Here is a 26,865-nt window from a genome sequence, read left to right on the forward strand (position 1 = left end):
TTAACCAATTAAAGTAAATTTAATTAATCACGACTAATTATTTGCTAACCAATCAAATGCATTATAAAATCTACTAAAATGTATAACGTTCATATGTGAAAAAAATCTATTTTAATTAGAGTTTTTATCATTATAATCCTACTTTATATTATTATTTTCATTATTTTTTTTAAAAATATTTTAACTTGTTTATTTTTTTAATAAAAAATTGTGATTTATGTAGGCCTATAGTAGCCTAATTTTACTTAAAAAGTAATTAAAGTTTAAAAACTATTTATTCTAAAATAATGCATTTTAACATATTAAATTTAGTTTTTGCTAATATTTTTCAGTTCTAGTACTCAGAAATATTATTTTTCATATTTTTAAATATTAAATTTTAAAAATAATTGGTTTAAAGTATAGGCTACTGATAACTATAAATAAAGAGTTGTCATACATAAGTTTTATTGGTAAAAATTACTTAATTAAATTTGAAAAATAATATATAGATTGTTAAATTTAAATTTGTATATAGGCTATTTAGTTACATTCCTAAAAAATGTAGAATAAGTAATACATAAGTGATTTTTTCACGTCAATGGAAAACATTTTAAATCCGTAATTTAAAATAACTTTCACTCGTAATAACGATTTAATCTGCCAATTGTATAGCTCAATTTCCTGAAAGTTATCGAAATTCGTTATTCTTCTTTGGGTAACGAACACAGAAAATAGGAAATGGGACAGATATAAATCAGACTATTACGAAAATGAGAGGAAATGGAATAGAAATTTGCTTTCCCGAATACCATTTCCCTTAATAAACCATTCCCAATATGAAATACAGAAATAACGAATTTTCACGACACGTTACTATGGTGATTGTTGGATGTTATGTGTGTTACGTTCTCTCAGAGTTTGAATGAGATGTAACATCTAACTTTAATTCTTCTACGATTTTTTTAATATGAACGTCGAGAGGTTGTTGTTGCTCTATGTCCGGGTGATGATAAGAGTCTAGAAAATGACATCTTCCTTTAATATTTGTTGGAAAATCGCGAGGAAGACATTCTGGAGGGCGTGATTCGAACGTAAATCCATCAGTCCTCGAGAGTAAGCTGAAAATGTAATATATTAAAAAAGCTGATAATGGTAATTAAACCAGATATTTAATTTTTACCTATAGGTGGTTGGGCTAATGTTTATTCTTCCAGGCTTACTTCCGGATTCGAATTTGTTTGCCAGAGTGACGTTATTACCGAACAGGCAATAACGTGGCATCTTTAACCCAACAACTCCAGCCAAAACAGATCCTGAGTGTAATCCAATCCTCATCTAATATAAAATAAGAGAATTATAAATGCCTTAATTATTAAAAGATATTTTGATGTAAGAACGTACTACTATACCTGAAGTAGTTTGCCGTCATGAGAATGCACAGTTTGAGCAGCATTCATCATCTTGAGAGCCATCCATGCCGTTTGTTGAGCGTGAGTTTTACTTGGACGGTGAAGACCCCCAGCAACGCAATAAGCATCACCAATTGTCTCCGTCTAGAAATGATTTATAGCTTTGAAAATCAAGCAAGTAATAAAAAATCATTATTCATAATTACCTTATAAACGTCTAATTCTCCACAAAAAACATCGAACATTGTATATAGCGTGTTAAGCATATTAATCACCATCATGGGTGTGGCAGTTGAACAGATAGCGGTGAAGCCCACTATATCCGAGAATAACATTGTCACGTTATCGTATTGTTGGGCTTCTACGTGTTCACCTGTAAAACAGAAAAAAATTTACTATTAACTTCACAATTCTAATAATACGATTGTTATTTTGTATAAATTAATTAGGCTCTATCGTAATTTCTAAAAGGTAGAAAATAATTTAACACATTAAATTTTAAAAATCACATAGACAATAATTATATAACAAGATATATAGATTTTAATATTGTGATTAGTCTACATCTATTACATATTCATGTTAACATATATTAAGTGGGTAAATGTTTTATATCTAAAATTAAATATATTAGTGACAAGTTTAATTTTAATTTTATATTATTTCCAAAAAATATAACTGTAATAAATCTTGAAAAATAAACAAAATTGCTTTAGAATGTAAGACTTTTCCTTACTTTCCTTCTCTTAAATGTTTTATGTAGGTATTCGATTGGTGTGAATTTCACACCTGATATAGTGCAGTTTAATCATTTATTTATTTCTTTTTCAACATACTAGAATCGAAAATGAAAAATTTGTTACTGTAAATATTTTTTCAACCATTTTAAGTTCTTGTTTATATGTCGAAACGATATTAGCCATTATATAAATCTATCAATACAAAGAAACAACTAAAACACTTGCCTAGCCACAGCTTTCTAGCGATGTTAGGAGGAAAGACCAGATGCAACAGATCCACATTCTTCTTTCTTTCCATTTCTACAGCTTTGTTGGCTTCCTGTATAGAATTCTTCAACTTATCCATTCTTCTTTTCAATCCGTCTTGAGCTCGAACCTGCTCTTCTACCAAAATAATATCTCTAGTGGCATCGTGGATGGGTATATCAGACAAGTACAAACCTCTAGCATTCATCTCGTCTAACCCGTCTACAACTGGTGATCCCAAAAATAATAAACTCTCTGATTCAGGACAATATATCATTTGTCCTTTCAATGCCATACCCTGAAAATATAAACTTTATTTAGTTGCAATTAATGAGTTAAATTGTACCTAAATTGATTATTATAAGGCTCGTATTACTACGTTAACATAGAATTCATATATATTTCACTATAGTGCCTTTAATTATCATAAATTGTAATTTCATGTCATGTAAAGATTAAATTTATAACCTGTGTCTACTAAAATGCTTATCGTGGAAAATATTTAATGCTTATAAGGCACAATCAAAACTAAGTTAATTTATCCCATTAATTTACTGGAATAAATTAATATTACTTGAGAGATTAATGTTCAAAGTTAGTATAAAATTAATTATTAGCTAAATTATTTTAAGAAGTATATCACCCATAAATTATAAAGATAAAACACAGAGTTAACTTACCTCAACTTGATTATGACAGCTTTGTATGGATAGAAGAAAAGGCATATTCATTCTCGAGTAAATGGCTTGGAAACTTGGGACAAGTTTAGGCTGAAGAATTCGGAAAAATTTCATGACATTGCTTCCTCTAATTCTTTTATTTCTTCCACCCAAAACCTTAGATAGACCTAAACCAACTTGAACTAACTTCAAGTTACGATCAAAAATAAAATGGAAAGGGAAAGTTTTGCAAAACATGGCTACCGACAGCCGAGTATCTGTCCCTTCTAGAGATGAACTTCTTCCAAACGAGGCATTTTCTTCACTTTGTTCTACTACTTTTACTTCGTATATATAACTGTTATAAGCTTTCTCGCGTATCCTGATTACAGTTCTTAAATTGAACAAACTATCTATAATCTTCTTTATCACCCCAACAAATGCTTTAGCCCAAAATTTTCTTTTTGTTGTTAATTCCAGAATTAAAAAACTTTTAGTTGATCTTGGTAAGACTCTGAATATTTCTCTTTGATTGTGATCTTCTTTATTGCGAACATAGTCAAGACATTCTAAACTGGTGAACAAGTCGACAGCCGTACCACCTAGAAATTTTAGAGCTCTTTCATGCTCTTTCAAGCAATTGTCTACATGAAGAGATCCACACGTTTCTAAAAGAGCAGTTTCTTCAATTGCTACGAGATTATAAAAATAAATTTATATTAAAATACGTGATTTGATTTACTTATAACTCTGTAATTAATTTATATAAAAAGACACTAACTTAGCACAGAAACTAATTTTGAGATCTTCTTGTATATTTCCTGTTCAGATATGTGTTCACTTTCTTTCCGTTCCTTAGAATCGGAGGTTTGTTCTGCATTTCCAAAAGATATTCGTCTGTACAAAAAATACTACATTACTACATTCAAGAATAATTAGGAATGATACAGATGACAAATTTGCATATGAATTTTGTTTCTGGCTTTTTATTTCAAAAGGATTTCGAGAGAAATTTGCATAAGAAAAATATTAATGATATTCAAACAACAATAATAACTTCGAAATATATTAATATTTAATTTTGTTTTAAAAGAAATAAATGATATTAATATGCATTCAAGGAAAGAAATTAAGCAGAAGATAATAATTTTTCTGCAAATATTAAGCTATAAAAGTTTCTTTTTTTTCTTATTTGATTACTAAACTGCAATGCAAATTTTATAAACGTATAAATTATAGATGTTAAAGAAGAACTGTATAAGAGACGTTTGGGAATTTATCTTACACCTTTGCAGAATCTACATTTTGTAATTTTATGTTTAAACTATCTCAAGAATAAAAAAGTTAGCGTGAAAAACTTAATATATATATAGAATAAGAAAGACCGAACCTTATCTATAATTCTATCACAAATTTGTATAAAACTTGGATAAACAGACAAAACCTTTTTTGATACGAAGAATAATTTATGTATTTTTTGAATTTACCTTTCAATTCTCAAAAGACGTGGTTATTCTTTCATAGTTTCGTATATATCTTTATAGTAAATAATGTATAGAAATACATATATCATAATTTTAAACTTATAGTGTTTACTTTTCAAAATATAAGATTTGGAAAGAAAAGCAGAAATATTAAAAAAATATAAATAGAGATAGATGTGATAAAGTGTAAAGATACTGTAATATACATAGGCTGTATACATATATATAACTTATATATAAGAAAATACTTTTGAAATTAATTTATATATTAGAAGCATGTCTCATAAACGTAATAGCAATTTAACTTTAATTAAAAATAATAATTATTGCTAAAATCCTTAAAATTATAGGCAAAAAGATAGAAATGTAATTTCGAATTTTTTGTTTATAGCTTAAAATTGGTGTAGCTTTTATATATAGGCTTTATATTAAAATCTCTAAATTTTATACTGCCAACTTTTGAGCAATTGAATTTCATATGAAAAACTTAAATCTTACGAATTTAATTATGTTTATCATTTAAAAGTATAATTTAAATCTAAAATAATTTATTTATGAGATAGAAAAAAATGCTATTAGTGAAAGATTATTATATCTGCAGGATAATAATTGAAATATGAGATGAAGCATTTGTCTTGAGTAAAACAAATTAGTGATGCCTTGTAAATAGTTCATAAATATGTAAAAAATAATCTTCCATTAAGTAAATTATACCTTAAATTTATTCCGGAATATATTATTAACAAAAATATTTTAGAGGAATTCATGTTCGTAACTTTAATTTATGAAACAATAAATAAAATTTAATTTGCGCATAATTATGAAGAAATCTTTCATTATTTCAGCAACAAAGATAAAAATGACAATCAAGAACATTATAAGTAATGTATTTGTGGCGTAATTTCACTTGAAATTCAATTAAGTGAAAAAGAATAAAGCTTACCTATTTGATTTTCTTTCCTTAGCTGCATCTTCTAATAACGAATATATCGCAAAATTCTGAAATTAAATGAACTAAATAGTAAATTTTATACATTTTCGAATTATATATTTTAAGAATAAAAATAGATTTAACAGATCACGATATACAACATGTCGTATAAAAATAAAAATAGTTGTATCGTGTTCTCTCTTTATTGATTTTCTTGTCACGATACTGCGAACAGGATTTTTATCGTCCGAACTAAGCTGTCATGCTATGTCACGAATGTATCTGCGATTTCTGTGACGATTTAACGACCTGTTATCACTTTTATCTTTAAATTTTTACTATTTTAATGCTTTCATGGAAATAAGGTTATGTTACTGCTATGTATCGTCATCTCTCCATCTGTTCGTACTTACCAATTAAATGGATACCCTCATAAGAAAATTGTAAATGATTTTAGTCGAGAAATTTAAGGTTTTTTCGTGTTGAGAAAAAAATATTAGAGGAATTTTTTAAATATTTACAACAAGAAAAAAATTTTGAAAAGTTTGCTATGTATGAAAATTAACTTTCGTAAATGAATATATATTTTATTTAAATCAAACAGAATTTTTAATATTTTAAATTTGCATTTCTTCTCCAATAATTCGATCGTGTTCCTACTGGAAATGACTTCGTCAAATAACATGTTTTAACTCTTTTCCCCTTGGAATTATATTACAAGTACGAGTTTCTGAATGATCTTGATAGATCGGAGCAACTAGCACTCTTTCTTATTCCCTTCCCGTCCTTTTTGTTTTCTATCCCCAGAGAAAAGAACAATAAGAAGTTGAAAAAAAAACAGTATATCATGCTGTGTAGAAGAAAGACAGAGACGAAACACTATTAGTAGTGCAATAGGGTTTTTCTCTGGAGGCAGCACTACATTTGACTTTTTTTTTTCCCTTGGACGATTTCTTGCGGCACAGAGCAAACTATACAACATATAGAGGATGTTCTTCTCATGTAAAAATTATAATTTCCTGGCAAAAATTGATTAAAAAATTCTCATATAAATCTTGTTGAGAATATATCTGCCAGTTTTAATTATTTTTGAAATAAATATTAGAATATAGGGGAGATCGGGGCAACTTCGGCATGCGGGGCAAGTTTGTCAAGCGCTTTTTTTAAAAAACAAATTAAAAGGAGACTTTGGTTATAGGTTAGGCAGTTGAGTTTTATTGGTGGCTTGTTGAGTGTAGTGTTTTTATTGTTCTCCAACAAGCGTAGTTGAATTATCAAGCAAATTTTCATTTTCGTTCAATTCCATATAATATTTTTTTTCCATTTATATTGAATTGGCAGGTTTTGTTATAATTCCATGATAACGAAAGTTACTTTTCCTGTTAGAAGGATGTAACTTCAACTTATTCACGTGGCCAGATCGTGGCTTGGCATTCTGTTCTCAGGGTTGTACTTAATGTTTCGAAATCATGACTAGCGGGGTAAGATCGGCAACATAAAGCCACATTAGAAGCAAAGGATAAAAATCAAACAGATGATAAATGAAAACATGTTTGCATTTGTTATTCATGTATATATGTCTTTGAACTTGCATTTCGTTGTAATAATATTAAATGGGTGTTGGATTTGTATTTCTTTGTTTTAATAGTGAATTCCAACTTATACATTGTTAATAACATAATTTTATATACGTGCCTATCTTGCCCCATTACTGTTGCCCCTATACCAGGGGCAACTTTAATAAAAATAATTAAAATAATTACAACTTTACAAAAAGAGAGAAGTTGCCGATCTTGCCCCTATACCCGGGGCAACTTCGTCAATTTCTCTCTTCTTGTAAAGTTGTAATTATTTTAATTATTTTTATTTCCAAACTGATTTTAACCAGTTCTATAGTAAGGTAACATTCCAATAGACAATATGCAAAGCTTTTTTTTCAGTTTACAGCAGTATTTATTACACAAAATTTAAGTAAAGCTTAACATGCCGATCTTGCCCCGATCTCCCCTATATTATGAAAATCAAAGTTTCAAGCTATAAATAAACATTCTTAGAAATATTTATGAATTTGAAATCAATTATAAATTCTTATGCATGTCCTTAAATTTTGTTTGTAATTTATTTTAATTTATTAATAACTAACAGTATATTCTTACTAGTTAATTTAAAATTTAAGGGAATAAATTATGAGTAAAAAGTGCGAAATGTGATGAAAATGCAAGTGTATGAATGAAGAATATTGTCATGAAAGAATTAAAATTATTAATAAAAAATTAAAGTATTAGTAAAAAGTAAATAAACACATTGTAATACCATTATAATAAATTAAGAAGGCTTACTTATATTAATAAAAAAATAAAAAATCCATGAATTATTAAAAATAAATAAATAAAACCATAAAAATTTAAATAATCTAATTAATTAGTTTTTACTATTTTACCATAAATTTATTATAGAAAAATTAAGAAAAAGACTAAACATATTAAGAATAGACTAAAAATAAAACTGTAAACAAAAAATATATAAAAGTGAATATTTAAAAAGAAGATAAAATTAAACATGAATGAATTGAGTGTTGTTATTTATAGCTACAAAGTGCACTTATTATGTCCATATAAAGCTTAGATGTTATATTTGCTGATATTATGTAAATTTATCGAAGAGAGTTGACAGAGATTTGAGTTAGAGAGACAAAAGAGACAAACGCAAATAAAATGCTTTCAAAAAATTTTCTGTAAGATCTCTCAGATATCAGTATGAATGCAAGATTGGTAAATCTTAGCTATTTTTTCTTGACGAGTAACAGGAGTAGACTTGAAATAATGTTACATCGTTATCTTTCTCTAACTCGTTTCTCATCCATCAAAGACTCATCCTTCCCATCATCAGGTTCTTTTCAACACTCCGAAATAAATATATGTTTGAGAAATGTTTAGATCATTTTAAAATATACAATTTTCTAAATATTTCATAAAAATTATCAAGATTTTGTAAGGAATCTTGACTGTAATACGATAAAAATTGATGTATGTAGCGTGATAAGAATTGGTCTAAGATACAACATAACATGCTTTATAGATTTAAACTAATGAAAAAAAAAATCGAAACTCGTAAAATATTTAGCTTTTAAGCAAAAATTTAATTTATTTTCCACAGATTTACTCATTTATACTTAAGGCGAAGATACAAACCGACTTCGCCAAATGTCAAGAAGTTGAGATAAATCAATAAGAATAAAAGACGTGTGTGACAGTTTTTGACAGAGATTATAGGATTGCTATTGTCACAAGCTAGGTTTTTTATTATTAATCTTTTGTTTTTTTATATAATAAGATTTAATTAATTTTTGATAAGTTCTTAGATAAAATGTATATAAAAATTTCTTATAAATCAATTCGTAAACAATTCTTAAAGATAACAAAATTCCCTAGATATTCAGAATTACAATAAACATAAACAAGTTTATTAGTGATTTAACACTGAATAAACAAAAAAAAATGAATATTTATAAATTAAACATAAACTAAATAAAATTAAATTTATACTTTCAATTAAAAATTAATTAAATTTGCTGCAAAAGTATACAGTTTTTTCATCAGTTTAGTTTTACTTTACAATCAAGTAAATTAATATTAAATAATAATTAAAATAAATATTAAATATTAATTTACTTAAAATATAATAAAAATTTGATTAATATTTCAGTTTTACTTTAAAATTCTTTTCAAAATCAACTTAAGGTAACTAAAAAATGATTTGGATTGTAATTTTTAAACAAAATCAATTTAAAATTACGTTTACTTAATTACTTATTTAGAAAAAAAATTGCGTAATATAAACATTAAAATTTTAAATTTATTTTAAAACTTAAATATATAAAATTATGGTCTTAAAATTAAAAAAAATTTAAAACCATTCCTAGTTACAGTTCCTAGCTTTTGTTAGTATTATCAGAAACACTATTAAACTTTATAACAGATAAAATTAAAACAAAAGTGTAGTGTATTAGTAATGAAACATGAAAATAAATATCTAAAATGAACAAAAAAAGTCTTAAAAAATCAAAAAGAAAAGTTAAAATTTAATGAAAAGTAATTAAAAAATGGATAAAAACAAGATTTTTTTAAAAAAATATTTCGAAACATTTTCAAAATTGATCCGAATAAAATAATGATTTATTAAAGTTAAAAATAATTAAAAGTCATAATTTTATCGATAAAAATTCGATTTTTGTGTGTAAATTTTCAATTTGCATAAATAGAGTTGGACAAGATGACAAGTGAAAAATGAAGATAAATGTAATGTAAATAATGAAAAATAAATCATACTTTATTTTTAATTATTGTATTAAAATGAATTTTATATTAAATAAGTATATGCTTAAATCTCTTCTTTTAATTTTAAATAGTAATAATTTTTATTTTTATTTTATTTACTTCTTTTTATNATGATTAATACATATAAATCACAATAATGATGATGATAAATTATAAATATATGTAGAAATATACTACTTTTAGAAACCTTGAACGTTGATTTACTTGCAATTTGAAATGTTAAAATATTTATTAAATCAGAATAGTAATATAAACAGTACATAATATTTATAACTTGAATTAAAGAAAACTATTTTTTTTTTACAGTAATGTTACAAATGACTATTTGCTTTCTCTGGAAAATAAATTATTACAAAAATATCATAAATATAAGGTAGAAAATGCATAAATAATCACCACGTTCGACGATTAACTTCATACATTTGTTGCTAAGAGAGAGAATATTTTTCCTGTTGCAAACTACTATATTGGACTACACAGAACATTCGTAACAGGATAACAATTACAATTTTAACAATATGTATTTTGAGTGTTTACCATTTCTTTTCTGAATAAAAATAATATATTTTTAAATTTATTTTTTATTTTTTTAAAACTTAACTTAATACGTTTTGAATTTTTCTTTTATATTTTTTAAATACTATTTTTTTTTATTTTCGTATCTTTAATGCTTCATTTTAACTTTTTGTTTTATTTTTACCAGAATGTTAAACTTAACTCGTAAATATTTTATTTAGAAACGTTAAAAATATCTCTAATATTTATTCTCACGAATTTTTTATAACCATTAAAAATATATTTTCTTTATTCGAAAAGAAAAAAAATTCTCCATTCTTTCTTCAATTAAGACATAAATCTTATGCATATTTTTTCTGCACAACAGGCAATCAATCATAATCATTTTTTGTAATATTGTAAAGTAAAATTATTGTTTTGATGTTTACGATTTGGACTTTACAATTATATATACGGTATCTATTTTTTCATTTTTACTTTTGGCATTATACCGAAAGAATTAAGCGAACTGATGCATTATTTCTCGTATATATAGTTAACATTTTGGAAGAAAATATAACTATTGTCTTCTTTATGAATGATAGAGAAGTTTCTTAGAAGATAAAATTTAGTATGTTTTCTAAGAAGCATGTCATTGATTGCTTCTTCTTTGAGAATTTCAGTCACTATCGATTGAGATAGATCAACAATGAACAGCACCACATTCACGCAAATGACTATTCTTTTTTGTAAGTTCCTTCGAACGAAGAATGGGCATTAGTACGATAAATTGATGGTCAGAAAATATATTTCACGTCGATAGTTTTAAATTTCTCTAAAGAATATAGATCAGAGCATTTCCACTATTTTATCTTTTTGTTCGAATACAGAAGATGATGCATTAATCGAACACTAATATTTTGCATATGATGCATCCAGAGAACTTCCAAAGCTTAAAATAAGTAAAAAATGATGAAATTTTATAATAAATTGATGGAATTCATTTCGAAAATTAATTAATATTTTAAAATATCACTGTTGATATTTATATTTATTGACTTCGTATGTATTTACTATGCCTGATTCATCTGACTTCTTTTACGATATATAAAATGCCAATATATTTTCATCTGCTGACTATTTAGACTTATTCATTCAGTTATTTATTTTCTTACTATTAAATGCTGGATGCATTAAATTATATCGTCTGTTAATGAATCAAATTCTTTAACTTAGTTAAGAAAATCTCAGAAAAATTCTATTTTATACAAAACTTTCTTTTTTGTTTAAAACGTGTTTAAACTTACAATACTCAGAAAATGGGCTTCGTCAATAGAAAAACTATTTAATCGCTTTAATGTATACTACGATGCTATCTCGAAAATCCGTTATAACATCTTTCCGTATTTTCTGCATTAAAATTGCAGTAGAACGTCCATTAATAAGAATTAATTATTATTAATTAATTATTCTTTGCATCCTCGGTATAAATGTGTTTTCTATTAATGTTCCTCAGCATTATTCAGTAATGCTGCCTTTCAGAATTAATGTTTTTATATGTAACTCCGTCGTGACACGTTTCCTTTAAGATATTAATCAAAAAGATTATTATTTAATTACAATTTTATTTGATCTTTTTTTCATTTTTATCTTGTGCATATTCTGCACATTTTTAGAGAATGTCTTTATACGGAGTCTGCTTATTAAGTTCATTTGGATTGTCTTGTTGTATTCTCTCAAGTTTAATTTCATTATAATTTCTATAATAATTCATTCATACTGTCATAAAATCACAAACTTTATATAAAATATTTTTCAGTTTATTTAATTAACAAAATTGGCTTTTTGTTTTTTTTATTTATACTTTACATTACTCGAATAGCATCATTTTAAAAAATTTGCATACAAAATTATTGATTTTAATCTAAAAATAGACCAAATGTTATTTTCTATACTTTAATTTTGTTTAAACAAATAAATTTAAACATTAAACTGCTTAATTTATCTAATGATCTAACATTAAGAGCTATGAATGCAACATTACTGGAGATTTTAAAATAGCTTAAGTGCTTTCAAAAACATCCATTTTGCTATATTATACAGTACATTTAGTTAAATATATTATGAATTTACAGAAAAAAATATTAAACGTGATTTTTTATAGTTATTTTAATTAAGTAATTATCAATTTTCATCTACTTTGCATCTCCATTAAATATAACGTAATGGAAAAGGACATTGTAATAAGCATTTCTGGTTATAAATATGAATGAAATTAATAAGAGAATAATTAGTATAATTGGCTATGTCTATAGTATTATATATAATTTGTATTTTTATTAGAAAACACAGGGAACATCAAAAGATTGTATTCTACTTTCATATGTCAGAAAGCAATTTTGAGAATTAGAATATATATTCAGTTTCGTTTAACAGAAACCTTATTAGGTTAATAATTCGAATTTCTGAAACGGAAACGATCGAATAATGTAAATTCTAAATTATATACTACTAAATGGAATATAATTCAATTTTAAAAAGAAAAAATATGAAAAAATTTTACATAGTAATAACTAATTTTCATATACGAGATTAACAATAGTTTCTTTTGTTTTATATTGAAACTTTAATGTATTAAATATACAATACACAATAAATAAGCGTATAAATTACTTGAATTTTAATTGATAAGCTAACATTTAAATTGAAAATTATAATGTTACAAACGTTAAACTGCCAACGTGTGAACATATTACACATCGAAATACCTGTATAAATTTGAGAAATTTTAATTATAAAAATAAATGAATTCTATGACTAAATAATATAAGTAAAAGTTAAAGAATAAGATAATTTATAGATTATATACAAAGTTTTGAATTAATGTAATGATATTCAGTTGTAATGAGTAGAAAAAAAAACTAATATAAGTCTATAAAACAAATTCTTTATAGTTGAGATTTATTTATTATTATTATTTTGACGTTAAAATATGAACACTTTTAAAACTAATAATAGGAGAATATCATTGTAAAATGTTGTATAAATTTAAGTGTTATGGTAAAAAATATTTTTCATATGATAATTGAATACATTGAAAAACCTTACACACACACACACACACATATATATATATTATAAGGTAGGAGAGCACATAATGGTCTAGCAAGTTTGGATTATTTTTTTACCAAGAGATGACTAAGCTATCACATAGACTCTGATGGCTAAGGATTGGATTGGATTAGTGTTTAATGGCGCAAGGTCTTCATGGACCACGCTGTGCCCTCTGATATCTTAGTCATTTCTCATAGTTATGATGGGCTCTCCTACCTTATGTAAATTGTAATTGTGTTATGTGCTATGATTAGCTAAATTTTGTTCACCAATTAATACATAGTCTTAAAAGAGAATTACGAGGGAGAAAATAAAAATGGTTCGTTAAATGCTACTGAGAAGATAAACAAAAATAAATTAATGGGGTGTCCTTCCTTTATAGAAAATTGCAATATTGGAACCGTTTAAAGCTTGCAATACATCGTTAAGTTAAAAGCAGCATTATCGTTTTCAGCTCGGATAAAGAAGAAAGTAAAAAAGAAATAGGTCATAAAACGTATAAAAGTATGAAACTTGATCAGTGGTTAACCGGAAGATGGACATTTTATTATTTTGGAGATTTAATATAAGTTCCTTTCTATTGTAAAAAATGATAAATGCTGTTAAAAATTATTTTATAAAATATTTTGGAATCTTCTCTATGTGTATTTGTGTTTTAAAACAACAAACAAAAAACTATGTGAATGCTAAAAACTCGAAGTCCTATTTTTTACATTAAAAATATAAGAATTTTTTAAATGAATTGGCTTAAAAAGTTAAACAAATTTATTGTATATATATGTGACAATTTGAAAAATATGATAATTTCAATGCTAAACGTTAACATTTTTATGTAAGAAAGTCCTTCGTATATAGCAAAAGTATCAAGTAATTCACTACGAATAGCAGGAATATAGAGCAAGAAATAATAAAAAAAAAAAAAAAAAAAAANTAACGATTTAAAAATTCTGTATTCGTGTTTTAATCGATAATCTATATCTATATCTATATCTATATCTATATCTATATCTATATTATATATATAAAAATGGACATGTATGTCTCTATATCTCACTTTTTCGCCAAAACTATAAGGGTGCGGGAGATATGAGGCTAAAAGTGGTTGAAAGTGGCTTTCTATTTCGAATGTTTTGTTCGATTTTTTCGAATTTGTTCGAATTAAATTCGAACATAAAATTCGAATTGGTTCGATTATAGAACGATTGAAAACGTTCCAGAAACGTTGAAAATAGTTCGTTTGACTAAACTTAAAAATTCTCTAATTAGTCTGGAAACGGAAGACCTAATTCTTGCATTTTGTGAAAACGGGTAAGATTAGCTATAATGTAATTATCGTAATCTTCACTATCGTTACTTTTTGCCCAGCGAAGCGGGTTTTTGCAGCTAGATTCTAGATTACTTAGAAAAACAGTCTTTTATATATATAAAAAAAACTATACTATTACATACAAATAAAAACCCAGCGAAGCGGGATCTTGCAGCTAGTTAAATAATAAAATTAAAATATTTTTGGTTCCGATAAAAGTTTATCAGTACACAAAAACTTCCTTCTGTAATTAATATTTTTATGATAAAATATAATTAAGAAATCAATAGAAATTGTAAATAACTTTTATGCTTGACAGTTTAAAAATTACATGTGTTTGTGGCTAAAAAGTTTATTAAAAATAATAGAAACATGAAGTAGAAACTGTTCAGATTTACATTAAGAAATGTAAAAAATTTTAATGATTATAAAAACATGTTTGATAAAATTATTAAGATTAAATTTAGTATAATTTATTCATAATTTAGATCAAATATAAATATTTTATAGTTTAAGTAATAGCGCAAATTTAGTTTAAACTTCTGTCATAGGTTTTTTTACTGCATCGTGTTGGATAAAGTACAAACAAGTTATTTACATGTCAATAATATAACTTTAAAAAGTTAAAAGCAACAAATTACTTTACCTATCCTATAATACAATGATAAATTTTTAAAATTTTTTTCTATTAAATTGAAAAAAAAGATAAACTAACGTATGCTAGAAATCTTTGTTACTTATGTTATGAGATTTTTAAAACTTAAGCTGTAAAGCGAAATTTTTAAACACTTTCCAACAAAACTACTTACCGAAGGATTAATGAGACTTAAAACAGCTATTGTCAGTCCCCTGAGATCCAATCTTTCCTCGTCTAGAGAATCAGATTTATCAATTGACAGAAAGTCCACGCTACAGCTTCTCATATACGACTTCATTCCAGTCTTGTTCTGTTTTAGAGCAGTCCTTCTCTCGAAGGGGCAACCCATATTTTGTTTTGTTTTTTTTATTTTTTATATAAAGTTTCAACAAGATTTATATAAACATAACTTGTTTATAGGAAATTGTTTTTTTTTTCTCATTAGTTTTCCATCTGAGTTCTTGTTAACCTAGAGTTTGAACTCTGTAGTTCCTCCATCTGTTGTTGGAATTTATATAGTACCTCTGGTCGATACGCGACATTGGCGACGAGTTGTGACTTACAGGCGAACTATTTTGATGATAACAATAAATGTTTAACTTTATATCGATAAAAGATAAAACCGATTAAGGATAATTTATCAAAAAAAGTCAAAATTTTTAATTTTGAGGTTCGAAATTTATAGACTTTAAAGTAAAATACAATTCTCAGAATGGCCTTTCTTTGATATAAAGTATCAATTAAATTTTTTACACTAATTGAAAAATATATAGGCCTACATATTAAAACTTTTATAAATTTCCCATTATTTATTTACCAAAGATTTTTTCAATTTATAAACGAATTAAAACTATTTTTCTAGCTCATTGATTGAAAATCTGCATAATAACTGTGATTAATATATTATAAACATGTTAATGTAGCTTACACGAAGAGAAAATTTATCTTGAGCATAAAAGATTAACGATCACGTGTTTGAATCTAATTGATTGATACCAGGTTATTAGCCACGTCGCATGAAGGACAGAAGACATTTCGATGCTTTATCTGTAATATAGTTCTATATATCTATATAAACATATATTAATATAAAACGTTTTAATACTTGCGTAATACGAAGAGGAAATTAAAATCGATTCTTAGATTTTAATATTCATCCGGTAAAGTAAACATATTTAATATTTATTAAATAATTTCTTCAGTCATTTTTCATTAAATTATAATTCTCTGTAGTTGTCATTGAATTAAAAAAATTTTTTTTTTACAGAAGCGAAATTCAAACAGAAAACCTGCGGATTTAAAAATAATAAAAGAAATAAAAATTATATCTGTTGAAAGAATTTTAAATTTAAAATGTAATAACTTATATAAGTTTTGACGGGTCTAGATGTTGTAAAATTAGTATAAAGTCGTAACTTCTTACGATCAATATGCATCATAAACTGTTCTTAAATGTAACATAAAAATTTGATACACTTATTTGGCTCAATATTCAATTTTACATCAACTCTTTTTTTTATCAGACGTTATTTTTAAAAGTAGAGTATTAATAAATAATCTCATTTATAGTTAAATGTACGATTTGTTCTGTATTATATACTTATTTTTTCACTCCACATTTCAAAGTAGTAGCAATATAAATTAATAATAATAATAATAAACTCATTTCAAATTACGAAAATTTAATATAAAACAATATGAAATCAGTTTTAGAAATTAAAATTGATTTATAAATGAAGATAAAAATTAAAAATTCTGTATAGAATATAAGTAAATGTATATAAATAACAATTTAAATATAAATTGTTATTTATATAAATTATTAATGTATATAAATAACAATTTAAATATAAATTGTTATTTATATAAATTATTAATGTATATAAATAACAATTATTTTAATATAATTTTGATAATCTAAAAAAAGTGAGAATGAATTTAAACTTACGATAAATATTTATAAGAAGAATAAAATTTTGTTTTAGTTTATTAGTGATTTGAAATTTTAAATGTATAAAAAGCAATAAAGAAATAATTTTGCACAAAAATAATATTTAATTGACTATAGTTTTTATATACAGTATTCGATTCTACTTGTCTATGTAATTTATTATGCTTGGTTTCTCCATCCTTAGGTAAGTCATGCTACTTGCTATTTGCATAATGATTAATACATATAAATCACAATAATGATGATGATAAATTATAAATATATGTAGAAATATACTACTTTTAGAAACCTTGAACGTTGATTTACTATAATGTAGTATTTATTTACTAGGAGAAAGGAAGTTTATTGATATTTTTCTATTGTTTTATACAACTTAAAAGTTTGGAAAAATAAAAACTGAATACTCAGAATCGATAATTATATTCAAAATGTAAATTATTCTTTTATTTTGTTTTTTAGAATGGTTCCAGTCTGAAATACAAAATAAAGGAATAATTTGATCCAAAATTGCTTCTACTTCCGTCTGGTTTATAATATAATCGATATGTTTTTCGAAGGCGCGGTCGACAAATACCCTTAAATTGATTGTTCTTCAAGGCTATTTGTGTGTTTAATTACTTTATAATTCTTGTTAAAAGTCGAAGTTATTATAGAGCGAATTACATTTTTTAAAGTTAATTACTCAATTTATGACTTTGCAAGTTAATTGAAAGAAGTGCGCTGTTCTGATATCGGAAATAAGAATGACGATGACTAATTTAATCAAATAAGAGTGAAAACTGTAAAAAATAAAATTAAATGGCAATGATGATACGTAAATTTTGAATTTACTTAATGCTATTAAACATATTAAATTCTTTAAAGTTTTAATATATGCTATAAGAAAGATGCACATATTGATTAAATAAAAACAGCGTTTATGATGTATAAGGGAGTCAGTATAGGAAAATTAAATTTCTATAAATAGTTTTCTTTTATTAGGTAAGTTCTCTTTGGTGAGGATTAACGATATTCCTTTCCTACTTTTTCTGGAAAGAAGATCCGGTTAATGCTTTCTGTACCAATATTTCTTGTACAAAACACATTTAGATTGATCACATAAGCCGCTAAAGAAAGAAATTCAAAATTTATGAGAACGGAATATAAGAAAAATTTTTGACGATTTTTATTATATATTAAAAATTCATTTAAAGATCTTCGACAAATAAAAATGATAATTATTTGCACATAAAAAATTTTATTTTTATGACGTCATTTATGTGGAAATTTGAAACTGTAAATCAAGTAACACTTATGAAAATAAAAATTTTAAAAGTAATATCGAAAGCGAAAATATTATTAATAAAATTAAAAAATAAAAATAAATTAAAACAGAGTCAAACCTTAATATAGTACCATCTCAAATAGCACCACAACTGTCGATAGGGAGAGAGATGGGAAACTTTTTCCGGGCCCATAGTGATTATAATATTAATTTTACTACTAGAAATTAAAATAATTAAGACTGCTTTTTATTAATTAATAAGGAAAAATCCTACGTACATCATTTGTTCAAAAACATTAAAGGGATCCGCTTTCCCGGACCCCAAACAATCTCTCGACAGCCCTGAAGAGCACTTCCCTCGTAAGGTGAAAGTGAATATTTATGTATAAATGGACCTTCCTCATAAACATTAAATAGAAAACTTTATTGTTTATGAGGAAGACTGTTCAGTTTCGCATTGGAAATGACGTTGTTATCACTAAATTATGTAACTTTCGAATTTAAATTGATGTGTAGACCTTGTTACTATATATAATTCTTATTTTTTGATGTTCTTCAGTTTAAGATACTCGATTTAACGCTAATTTTTAAGGCGAGCAAATGTTGCTTAAGTCGCGGTTTGACTGTATACATTTATGACAATTTAACTTTAATTGAAAGTCATAAGAGGTATAATGTAAATATAATTTTTTTCCTGTAAAGCCAATAAATAGAGAACAATTATAACATAACTGAAACTATTACCTAAAAGAATATAAATAATCCGAAATATGAAAAGTAAACTATAATAAAATTCAGTCTCTTGATATTCAACAAGGGTGTGGACCAACATTTTACTAGAATAAAAGCACGTGTTGGATGGTTAACCCATTAAAAATAACGAAACAATGTTAATGAAGGACATTTCCTAATTGTATTCCGTGAAAAAATGAATGATTACGTCATTGTTTTTGAGGATAATTTCGTTATGCGCTTAGAAATTAATATTAGATAATATAATTTACTAAAATAATTATAGAAAGAAACGAAATCAAATTATTTTATGCATTGACAATGCTTTTAGATAATGATTAAATATAAGTAAACAAAATAAACTAAAAATAATCTTATTATATAAATATAAACAAAGAATTTATTAATTAGTGCATTGTTTAACGTGTAAGCAAATGTTGATCCTGATAAATACCTGTAAGCAGTTTTAATTACGAAATAGTTTATGTACTGTACAGTACAAAGAGATCGAAAGTGCATTTATGTGTAGACGCGTTTAAATTTATCATATTATATAAATGCATTGTTATGTAGAGTGGTTCGAAAGTCAGTTAAACAATAAGTTGAACCAGTTAAAAGTAATCTGAAATAGAAGAATGTAAACACTTAGCTGCTCTAAACTTGTTTTAAAATATATTTCGGTTATCTAATATACTGCGCACCCTATTTTCGAATATTTTTTACAGGAATTTATTCGGAAAATTTTATACAGAAAAATCGAATGTATATTATTGTGACATCTTCATAATGCCGTGCTGCAAGTTTTAATCATCTTTTAATTTAAGAAATCACGTAACTTAAGGTCCACTGGACGTTCGTATACAGTTAATAGGTTGCGTATGACTCCCAAGCTTCTTGTATCTAGTCTCTATTTTCGTCTAACTGCGTTCTCGAGATTAATAAAGGAGGGAAGGACGGACGGACGATAGTGGGAATGTATAGGTCTGAAATGTAAACATTTTAGCCCAATAAAATGCAAATAATATAAAATAACTGATGAATGCGGATGGAATTGAATAAATAGAACTTATGAATTTTTACTTAATTTTATTTACATGTAGGCATAGTAAGCTACAATTTTCAAATTGTAGACCTGTACATTCTCACTCTTTGTCTCTGTCTGTTCGTTAATCTCGAGAACAGGACAGTTGAAAATTGAGACCAGATATTGAAAACTTAACTAAATACTCGATTAACAATATACAAACTTTCGGACTGGATCTGAAATCACGTGATTTCAATTCAAAATTTTTTCGAGAACGCAGTTAGATAGATGACGGCATGATTGGATTGTTATCAGGAGAAGTATGATATACAGGAAAAAGACACAAAATTCAGATCAAATATGGAAAGCTTAGGGGTCGGAGATCCGATTAATTTTATATGAATTTTCGATCTGGACCGGATGTCACGCGATTTTTTAAATTTAAAGATGATGAAAAATTGCAATCCGGCTTTGTGATGATGATGTCACAATGAATAATTTACTTTGAAATCAAACGCAAAATATTTTGACGAAATTGATTGGTTGAAAAATTAATCGATAGGCAGAATTATATTAAAATTATGTCAGTTTTTAACTTCTCCACCAATCACTGATATTTAAAACTTTAATTACATATTAGAGTTTTAGCAACTTCAATAGTTATAGTCAGTTACTTGAATGTAACTATAAAATGAATTAATTATAACATTACACTTGAAATGCAAAGATCTTTAACGCACGATTTATAATTTATGTCATTATTTGTTATTATAATTTTCAATATAATATATAATAGATAAAAAACTAATATAAAGTAAAAAAATTATGATAATATTTTATATAAAAGAAAGTGAAAAATTAATGAATTTACGAAGAAATAATTACTATTATTGATATAAAAACTTATAATTTAAATTATTAAGTTGCAGATACTAATAAATAAAGGTAAGTTTCAAATTTAAAAACTAGATTGTTAATATTATAATTTACACATTTTATGAATGTATATAATTAATAAAATGAGTGGAAAAAATAATTTCGTGTATAAGTATAATATTATCTTTCATAAATGATCAGATTTATCTGCTTTATTACATCATTATATCGAATTTTGAAAAATGTTTCTCATTAAATTAATAACCTTCACGTAAATATATAAAAAGTAGCTCTTAAAACTTTGTTATCTTCATTTATTTTAATATAACATTGACATGTTATATTAAAATAAATAGTCAATGTTTCAAGATGCTTAATATTAAAAATATTGTTGAGGGAAGATTAAATACTCCTTATTAGCTAACGATTAAAGTTTAATTTTCTCAAATTATGTTAACAAATTGGTTACTTATTTAGTTAATAAGTAACATGTTTTATCTCGAAGTGTTATTATTTTTCTTATCTTGTGAAAAGAAGTTGATAAATTATAATGCTTTAATGATGCAAAAAGGATTAATATTGATAATTTTAATTTATGTTTAAAAATAAGAAAATGATTAGTTTTAACTAAAGATTACGAAATTACAGTTAGTATAATAATGGATNAATTTACTTTGAAATCAAACGCAAAATATTTTGACGAAATTGATTGGTTGAAAAATTAATCGATAGGCAGAATTATATTAAAATTATGTCAGTTTTTAACTTCTCCACCAATCACTGATATTTAAAACTTTAATTACATATTAGAGTTTTAGCAACTTCAATAGTTATAGTCAGTTACTTGAATGTAACTATAAAATGAATTAATTATAACATTACACTTGAAATGCAAAGATCTTTAACGCACGATTCATAATTTATGTCATTATTTGTTATTATAATTTTCAATATAATATATAATAGATAAAAAACTAATATAAAGTAAAAAAATAATTTTTTATATGTTATTCATATGATAAAGAAAATTAAAAAAAGTTTATCTACATTAAAAAGAAGAAAAATAAAAACTGTAATTAACGTCGACAAATTTAAAAAACATCTGATTATAGATTTAAAAATAAATTCCATGAAGTTTTTCCTTTGTTTGGAATCAAGATTAGTCTTTAATCATATGGAAGGGAGGGGAAACAATTATTTTTTAGGTTTAATTGCGTTGGTTTTTGCATTAATGTCACTCTGTTACAGTCGTAAAAATAATTAGGTATAATGCCAACGATCACCACACCTATATCATTTGTCTACTGTGATAATGATGAGGCCATACACTAATTAATCTTAATTGCAATTATATCCGTCCAAGTATATTTTTCTTCCTGTTAATATTAGATTTAGATGGCAATTTACTTAGTAAAGTTTACTTAAACAAATCTATCTGCAAAGACGTGCATCATATAAGAAAAATACTCTGTACTCTAATGAGACTCTACGTCTCTAAACAAACATAATTAAAGCTTGTGTAAAACATTTTTTAAGTTATATAACTGAAAAAAATAACAGACTAATGGCGATTTTTTATTCCTTAAATGTTAATCTTTTGTTTAATTAATTATCTATTATCTTCATCCTGTTTGTTACCTTCTCAAGATTCAATTTTGAACTATTTTATATGTTACTTTAGTAATTTTGTAAACATTCCCGTGAATGATATTAAATTACTAATTAGCTTTAGATTGTGAATATGACTCATTAATCTTTAAATTTCTATTTTTAATATTATTTTAGTAAATTCAATGGATCATTTAGGCATATTAAAGTGTTTTTCTTCGTTTTTTCCGAAAAAATGAAGAAAAATTATTTAAGTATTTAATATTTCAATTATGAAATGAAAATTTAAACTTAAAAATATTATAAATTGTTAATATTTTACTCACATTCATCAATTGAAATATGATCCTTCTCGATAGTTGTATCCATTATATTTAAGAGAGTTATTTAATTAGAATTACTCAATTATTTGCAACAGTTTCGATAATAAAAATAATATTTTTCAATGTATAAAATCAGATAAAAATGAGCCCAAAAAGCAGCCAAAATGTAAAAACTTTCAATATAATTCCTCAAGAAAGCTACCAGAAAATGGTAATCCAAAAGATAATTTCCAAAGGAGACGACTCGCAAGTAATAGTAATTCATCACAATTTTAAAAGATCATCTTTATTTAAGTAGACTTAAAATTCTCAATATTAAAAAAATTTCATACAATGAAATATCTTTATTTACCTTAATAATTATTTTAAATATTCAAGGCAAATATTTTTCAATTACGGAACAAATTATGGTAATTATATATTATTTACAATAAACAAATTGAGATAATGATAATGAAAACTTCAGGATGAAAAATTACAGAACAATAATGACAAAAGTGTAATTTTAATTTATTCTCATTTAATTATAATTAAGAAAAATAAAAATAGTTATAAATTTAATCGCTAGATGGCAAAACCAGTTTGAAAGCCACCTGTTTCCGCTTTATCGATTACACGAGTGTAATAGATGAATACATTACACGTATCTTTGAAAGTCATTTAAAGTTAATTATCTTTCAAAAATAAATTTATTATTTAAGCGCTGCGTAAGTTATACATAAAAGATTTTTTCTAGCTATTTAAGTTTTATCTGGTTTACAAATTAAATAATTGCTGATATTAATGAAAGAAATGACTTTTTTTTTGTCTGGAATATAAGACATTATGTTTGCATAAGAATTAAATTTATCAGAGCTGATACTTGTGAGTGAATATTTTTACATCTTGAACTTTTAAAGTTGACTTTTCTTCTATTAATTAATTATTAAAACTGATATTTTTTACATGTTTTACGTGTTTGCACTTAAGACACCGAGTTTTCTTTTATAAAGAATTATTAAATAAAACTTGAATTGTTTACATTTCAAAATAAAAATAAATAAATAAAATTTTAAACATTTATTTTATTAATGTTTTTAGAGAGTAAAGACACTGTATATTATGCAGATATTTTCCAAAAAATATTAAAATTCTATATATTTACCAATTGTATGTTCCGCATTATATTTTTGAAAAAAAAAAATGTCAAGAAGAAAAAGTTCTATGTTGTCCTTTGTATAATAAAATTTAAAACTTTTTATAATAAATTTTTTAGTCAAAAATATTCAAGAATAAAGAATCAATAAAGACAAAATTCAAATTGAAATGTTAGATTAACATTACAAAAAGTTCAATTAAATTGTATCTGATGAAAGTTTTTATACAGTAATACCCCGAACTTACGCGATAGGTGGGACCGAGCGGTAATCGCGTAAGTCGAATTCGCGTAAGTCGGGGTATAATTTCGCATATAAATACATACAAATAATTTTTAATTGGGGCCGGAGACTAAAGAAAATAATAATTTAGAAAAAAATGTTTAATAAAATCTTAGATAATACATATGTATAACAAATTAGGCCTATATTATTTTACAATTTTTCACATTTACTTGATTATTACGCCATAATTTTAACATTGTTTCCATCTCAGCGATAATACTGTGACGTTTACGAATGATGCTTGAATTTAAAGATTGAGCATTTTTCACAGCTTCGAGAATTTTTTCTTTGCCTTTTATAATTGTTCTGACCGACAATTCCGGTAGATCAAACTTCTTTGCCAATTCACAAATTTTCATTTTTGTATCGAAGTCTTTAATAATGGGTACGTTCGTAAAGTCAAACGAGTTAAACGCGTTAGTAACGAATCGTTCGAAAAGTCTAACGAAATAGGAATAACGATGACGTCATTCTCGTTTAACTCGTTCGACTTTACGAACATACCCAATGTTAACTTTACATTCCAAAGATAAAGTTTTTCTTTTCTTGTTTGATGCAGAAGAATTAGTTCTACTTCGTTTGGATGACATAGTAGAGTCTCTCGAGTCTCCGTAGATATAACAAACACAGAAATAAATAACACAAAATAAATTGTAGCTATGTGTGGATTCCGCGCGACACGTCCGAACATGTATGCTGAACAATAGTGTGGGGGGAGTAAGTAATCAAGGGTTTTGTGGCGCTCAAACAAAAGACGAATCGACGAGATTTGAAAATCGCGTAACTCCGGGTTCGCGTAAGTCGGTGTAGCGTAAGTCGGGGTATTACTGTACTTTGTCTTATATATAATGTAATTAATTAATCAATATTTAATACGTACAAAATAAGCATTTAAATATACTGTTAAAAACTTTCATTTCGTCTTCTTGCTTAAGCATAATATTCAATAATGTATTTAGATCATTGGTTATTTTGACAAATTCACGACTTACAAACATTCTGGATAAATTATCCATGTTATGGCACCACTTTGAGGATGATTACTATTTTTATTAATCATATAATATAATTCCTATTGTGAAGAAATAGTTCGAGAATGCAAACTTTTTACTGTGTGGTCCAAAATCTACAAGTTAATCCAAGTGAGAAACTTTGAAAGAAATTAGACCACCGAATGTACTGAAACAGATTTCCTGAAAAGTAAAGAGGAAGTGATAGTTGCTTTGAAGGTTCAATAATGGGAAATTTTAAAGACTTATTTAAAATTTCACATATAATAATTTTATTGAAATTGAAAGCTCTTTAAAAGCTATATACTTAACTATTCTTCACAAATATTCCATAATTAATGATTATATATCAACAAATTTTTTCACACTAATAATAATAGTAGTGTATATGTATATATGCAACATATTTTTTATTTTATAATTATTAACTGCACATAACTGATAAACAACAGAGATAATTTAGAATTTCATGCTCAACTTAAGAAGAAAGAAATACGTTTTAAACTTAAACAAAGCAATAAAATAGAAACGTTCTAAGGAAACTTTTCTGGACAAAATCCAAATGCAACGTATTCTAGAGACCTTACAATAGAAGTAAAAATGACCTTTAGAGGTGGAAACTTTTAACATTTTTAAACTGTATAAAAAGGGGGGGACTGATGGTCAGAAAAGAGAAATTCTTTGCTAATTCTTTCTTGAGGAAGTTAACAATTTAAAAAAAAAAAAAATAGAATGTTGAAGGTAATAAGTTCAGTCTTCACAAAGGCAGAATTGTAATCTTCTCTTATAATATTAGAAATTTCGTTTATTTCACCAGTTCAAAGTTATTTTTAGATATAATAGATAAATTTTTTAGACCAATCAATTCTAAAATAACGTCAAATTTTATAAATTATTTACTAAATTCTCTTACAAATTTGATATAAAAATTAGAATATCAAATATCAGTTCAATCAAAAAATAATTTTAGCATAATTTTGAAAATGATCTGTTAATAAGTATTTTTTAAAATTTTAATTAAAAAGTTTATATAGGCCTATAATTAAATTATATTCGTTTATGCATACTATATAATTACAAATACTGGAAAAAAATTAACAGCGATAAAAACTAATAATTTATTTTTATCATTGTTAACACGCAAAAAATAAGAGAAAGGTCTCAAGAGAAATAGTGATAGAAATCCATTTAACAGATTCTCTTCTCCGAAGGGATTACATTGACAAATAAAACCATTTCTTTTTGAAACTTCTCCATTTAATTTATATTTATTTCGATGACATTTACATTATCCAAAGCTTTAAAAAATCTTCCAA

At 25.2% G+C, this 26,865-nt stretch overlaps 1 protein-coding gene across 2 annotated transcripts; it reads right to left on the bottom strand.

Annotated features, from left to right (window-relative positions):
- Positions 1 to 521: 521 nt before the first annotated feature.
- Positions 522 to 23,184, bottom strand: LOC111629945 (guanylate cyclase soluble subunit alpha-2-like). Of its 2 annotated transcripts, none has more exons than XM_023373905.1 (9): positions 23,122 to 23,184; positions 5,464 to 5,519; positions 3,818 to 3,933; positions 3,058 to 3,728; positions 2,357 to 2,675; positions 1,598 to 1,764; positions 1,392 to 1,535; positions 1,163 to 1,317; positions 522 to 1,100 (listed from the first exon to the last, which is right to left on the bottom strand). In XM_023373905.1, exons 1-9 carry the CDS (start codon positions 23,125 to 23,127, stop codon positions 884 to 886), a joined length of 1,851 nt encoding a protein of 616 aa, XP_023229673.1. In that variant the 5' UTR covers positions 23,128 to 23,184; the 3' UTR covers positions 522 to 883. The 2 variants fall into 2 exon arrangements, with proteins under 2 accessions (XP_023229673.1, XP_023229672.1); XM_023373904.1 differs by lacking the exon at positions 23,122 to 23,184 and adding an exon at positions 15,513 to 15,830.
- Between the last annotated feature and the right edge of the window lie 3,681 nt (positions 23,185 to 26,865).

The sequence above is a fragment of the Centruroides sculpturatus genome, unplaced genomic scaffold, assembly GCF_000671375.1.
Source record: "Centruroides sculpturatus isolate CEXI.00-Female unplaced genomic scaffold, Cexi_2.0 scaffold441, whole genome shotgun sequence".
Classification (NCBI taxonomy): Eukaryota; Metazoa; Arthropoda; class Arachnida; order Scorpiones; family Buthidae; genus Centruroides; species Centruroides sculpturatus.

Excerpts from the sequence above, each read along its gene's own strand:
- LOC111629945 (XM_023373904.1), bottom strand. The coding sequence starts at position 15,689 with ATGGGTTGCCCCTTCGAGAGAAGGACTGCTCTAAAACAGAACAAGACT. Across the intron at positions 3,934-5,463 it reads AAGGAAAGAAAATCAAATAG|ACGAATATCTTTTGGAAATG; the intron begins GTAAGCTTTATT and ends TTTTTTGTACAG. Across the intron at positions 2,676-3,057 it reads GCTGTCATAATCAAGTTGAG|GGTATGGCATTGAAAGGACA; the intron begins GTAAGTTAACTC and ends TTATATTTTCAG.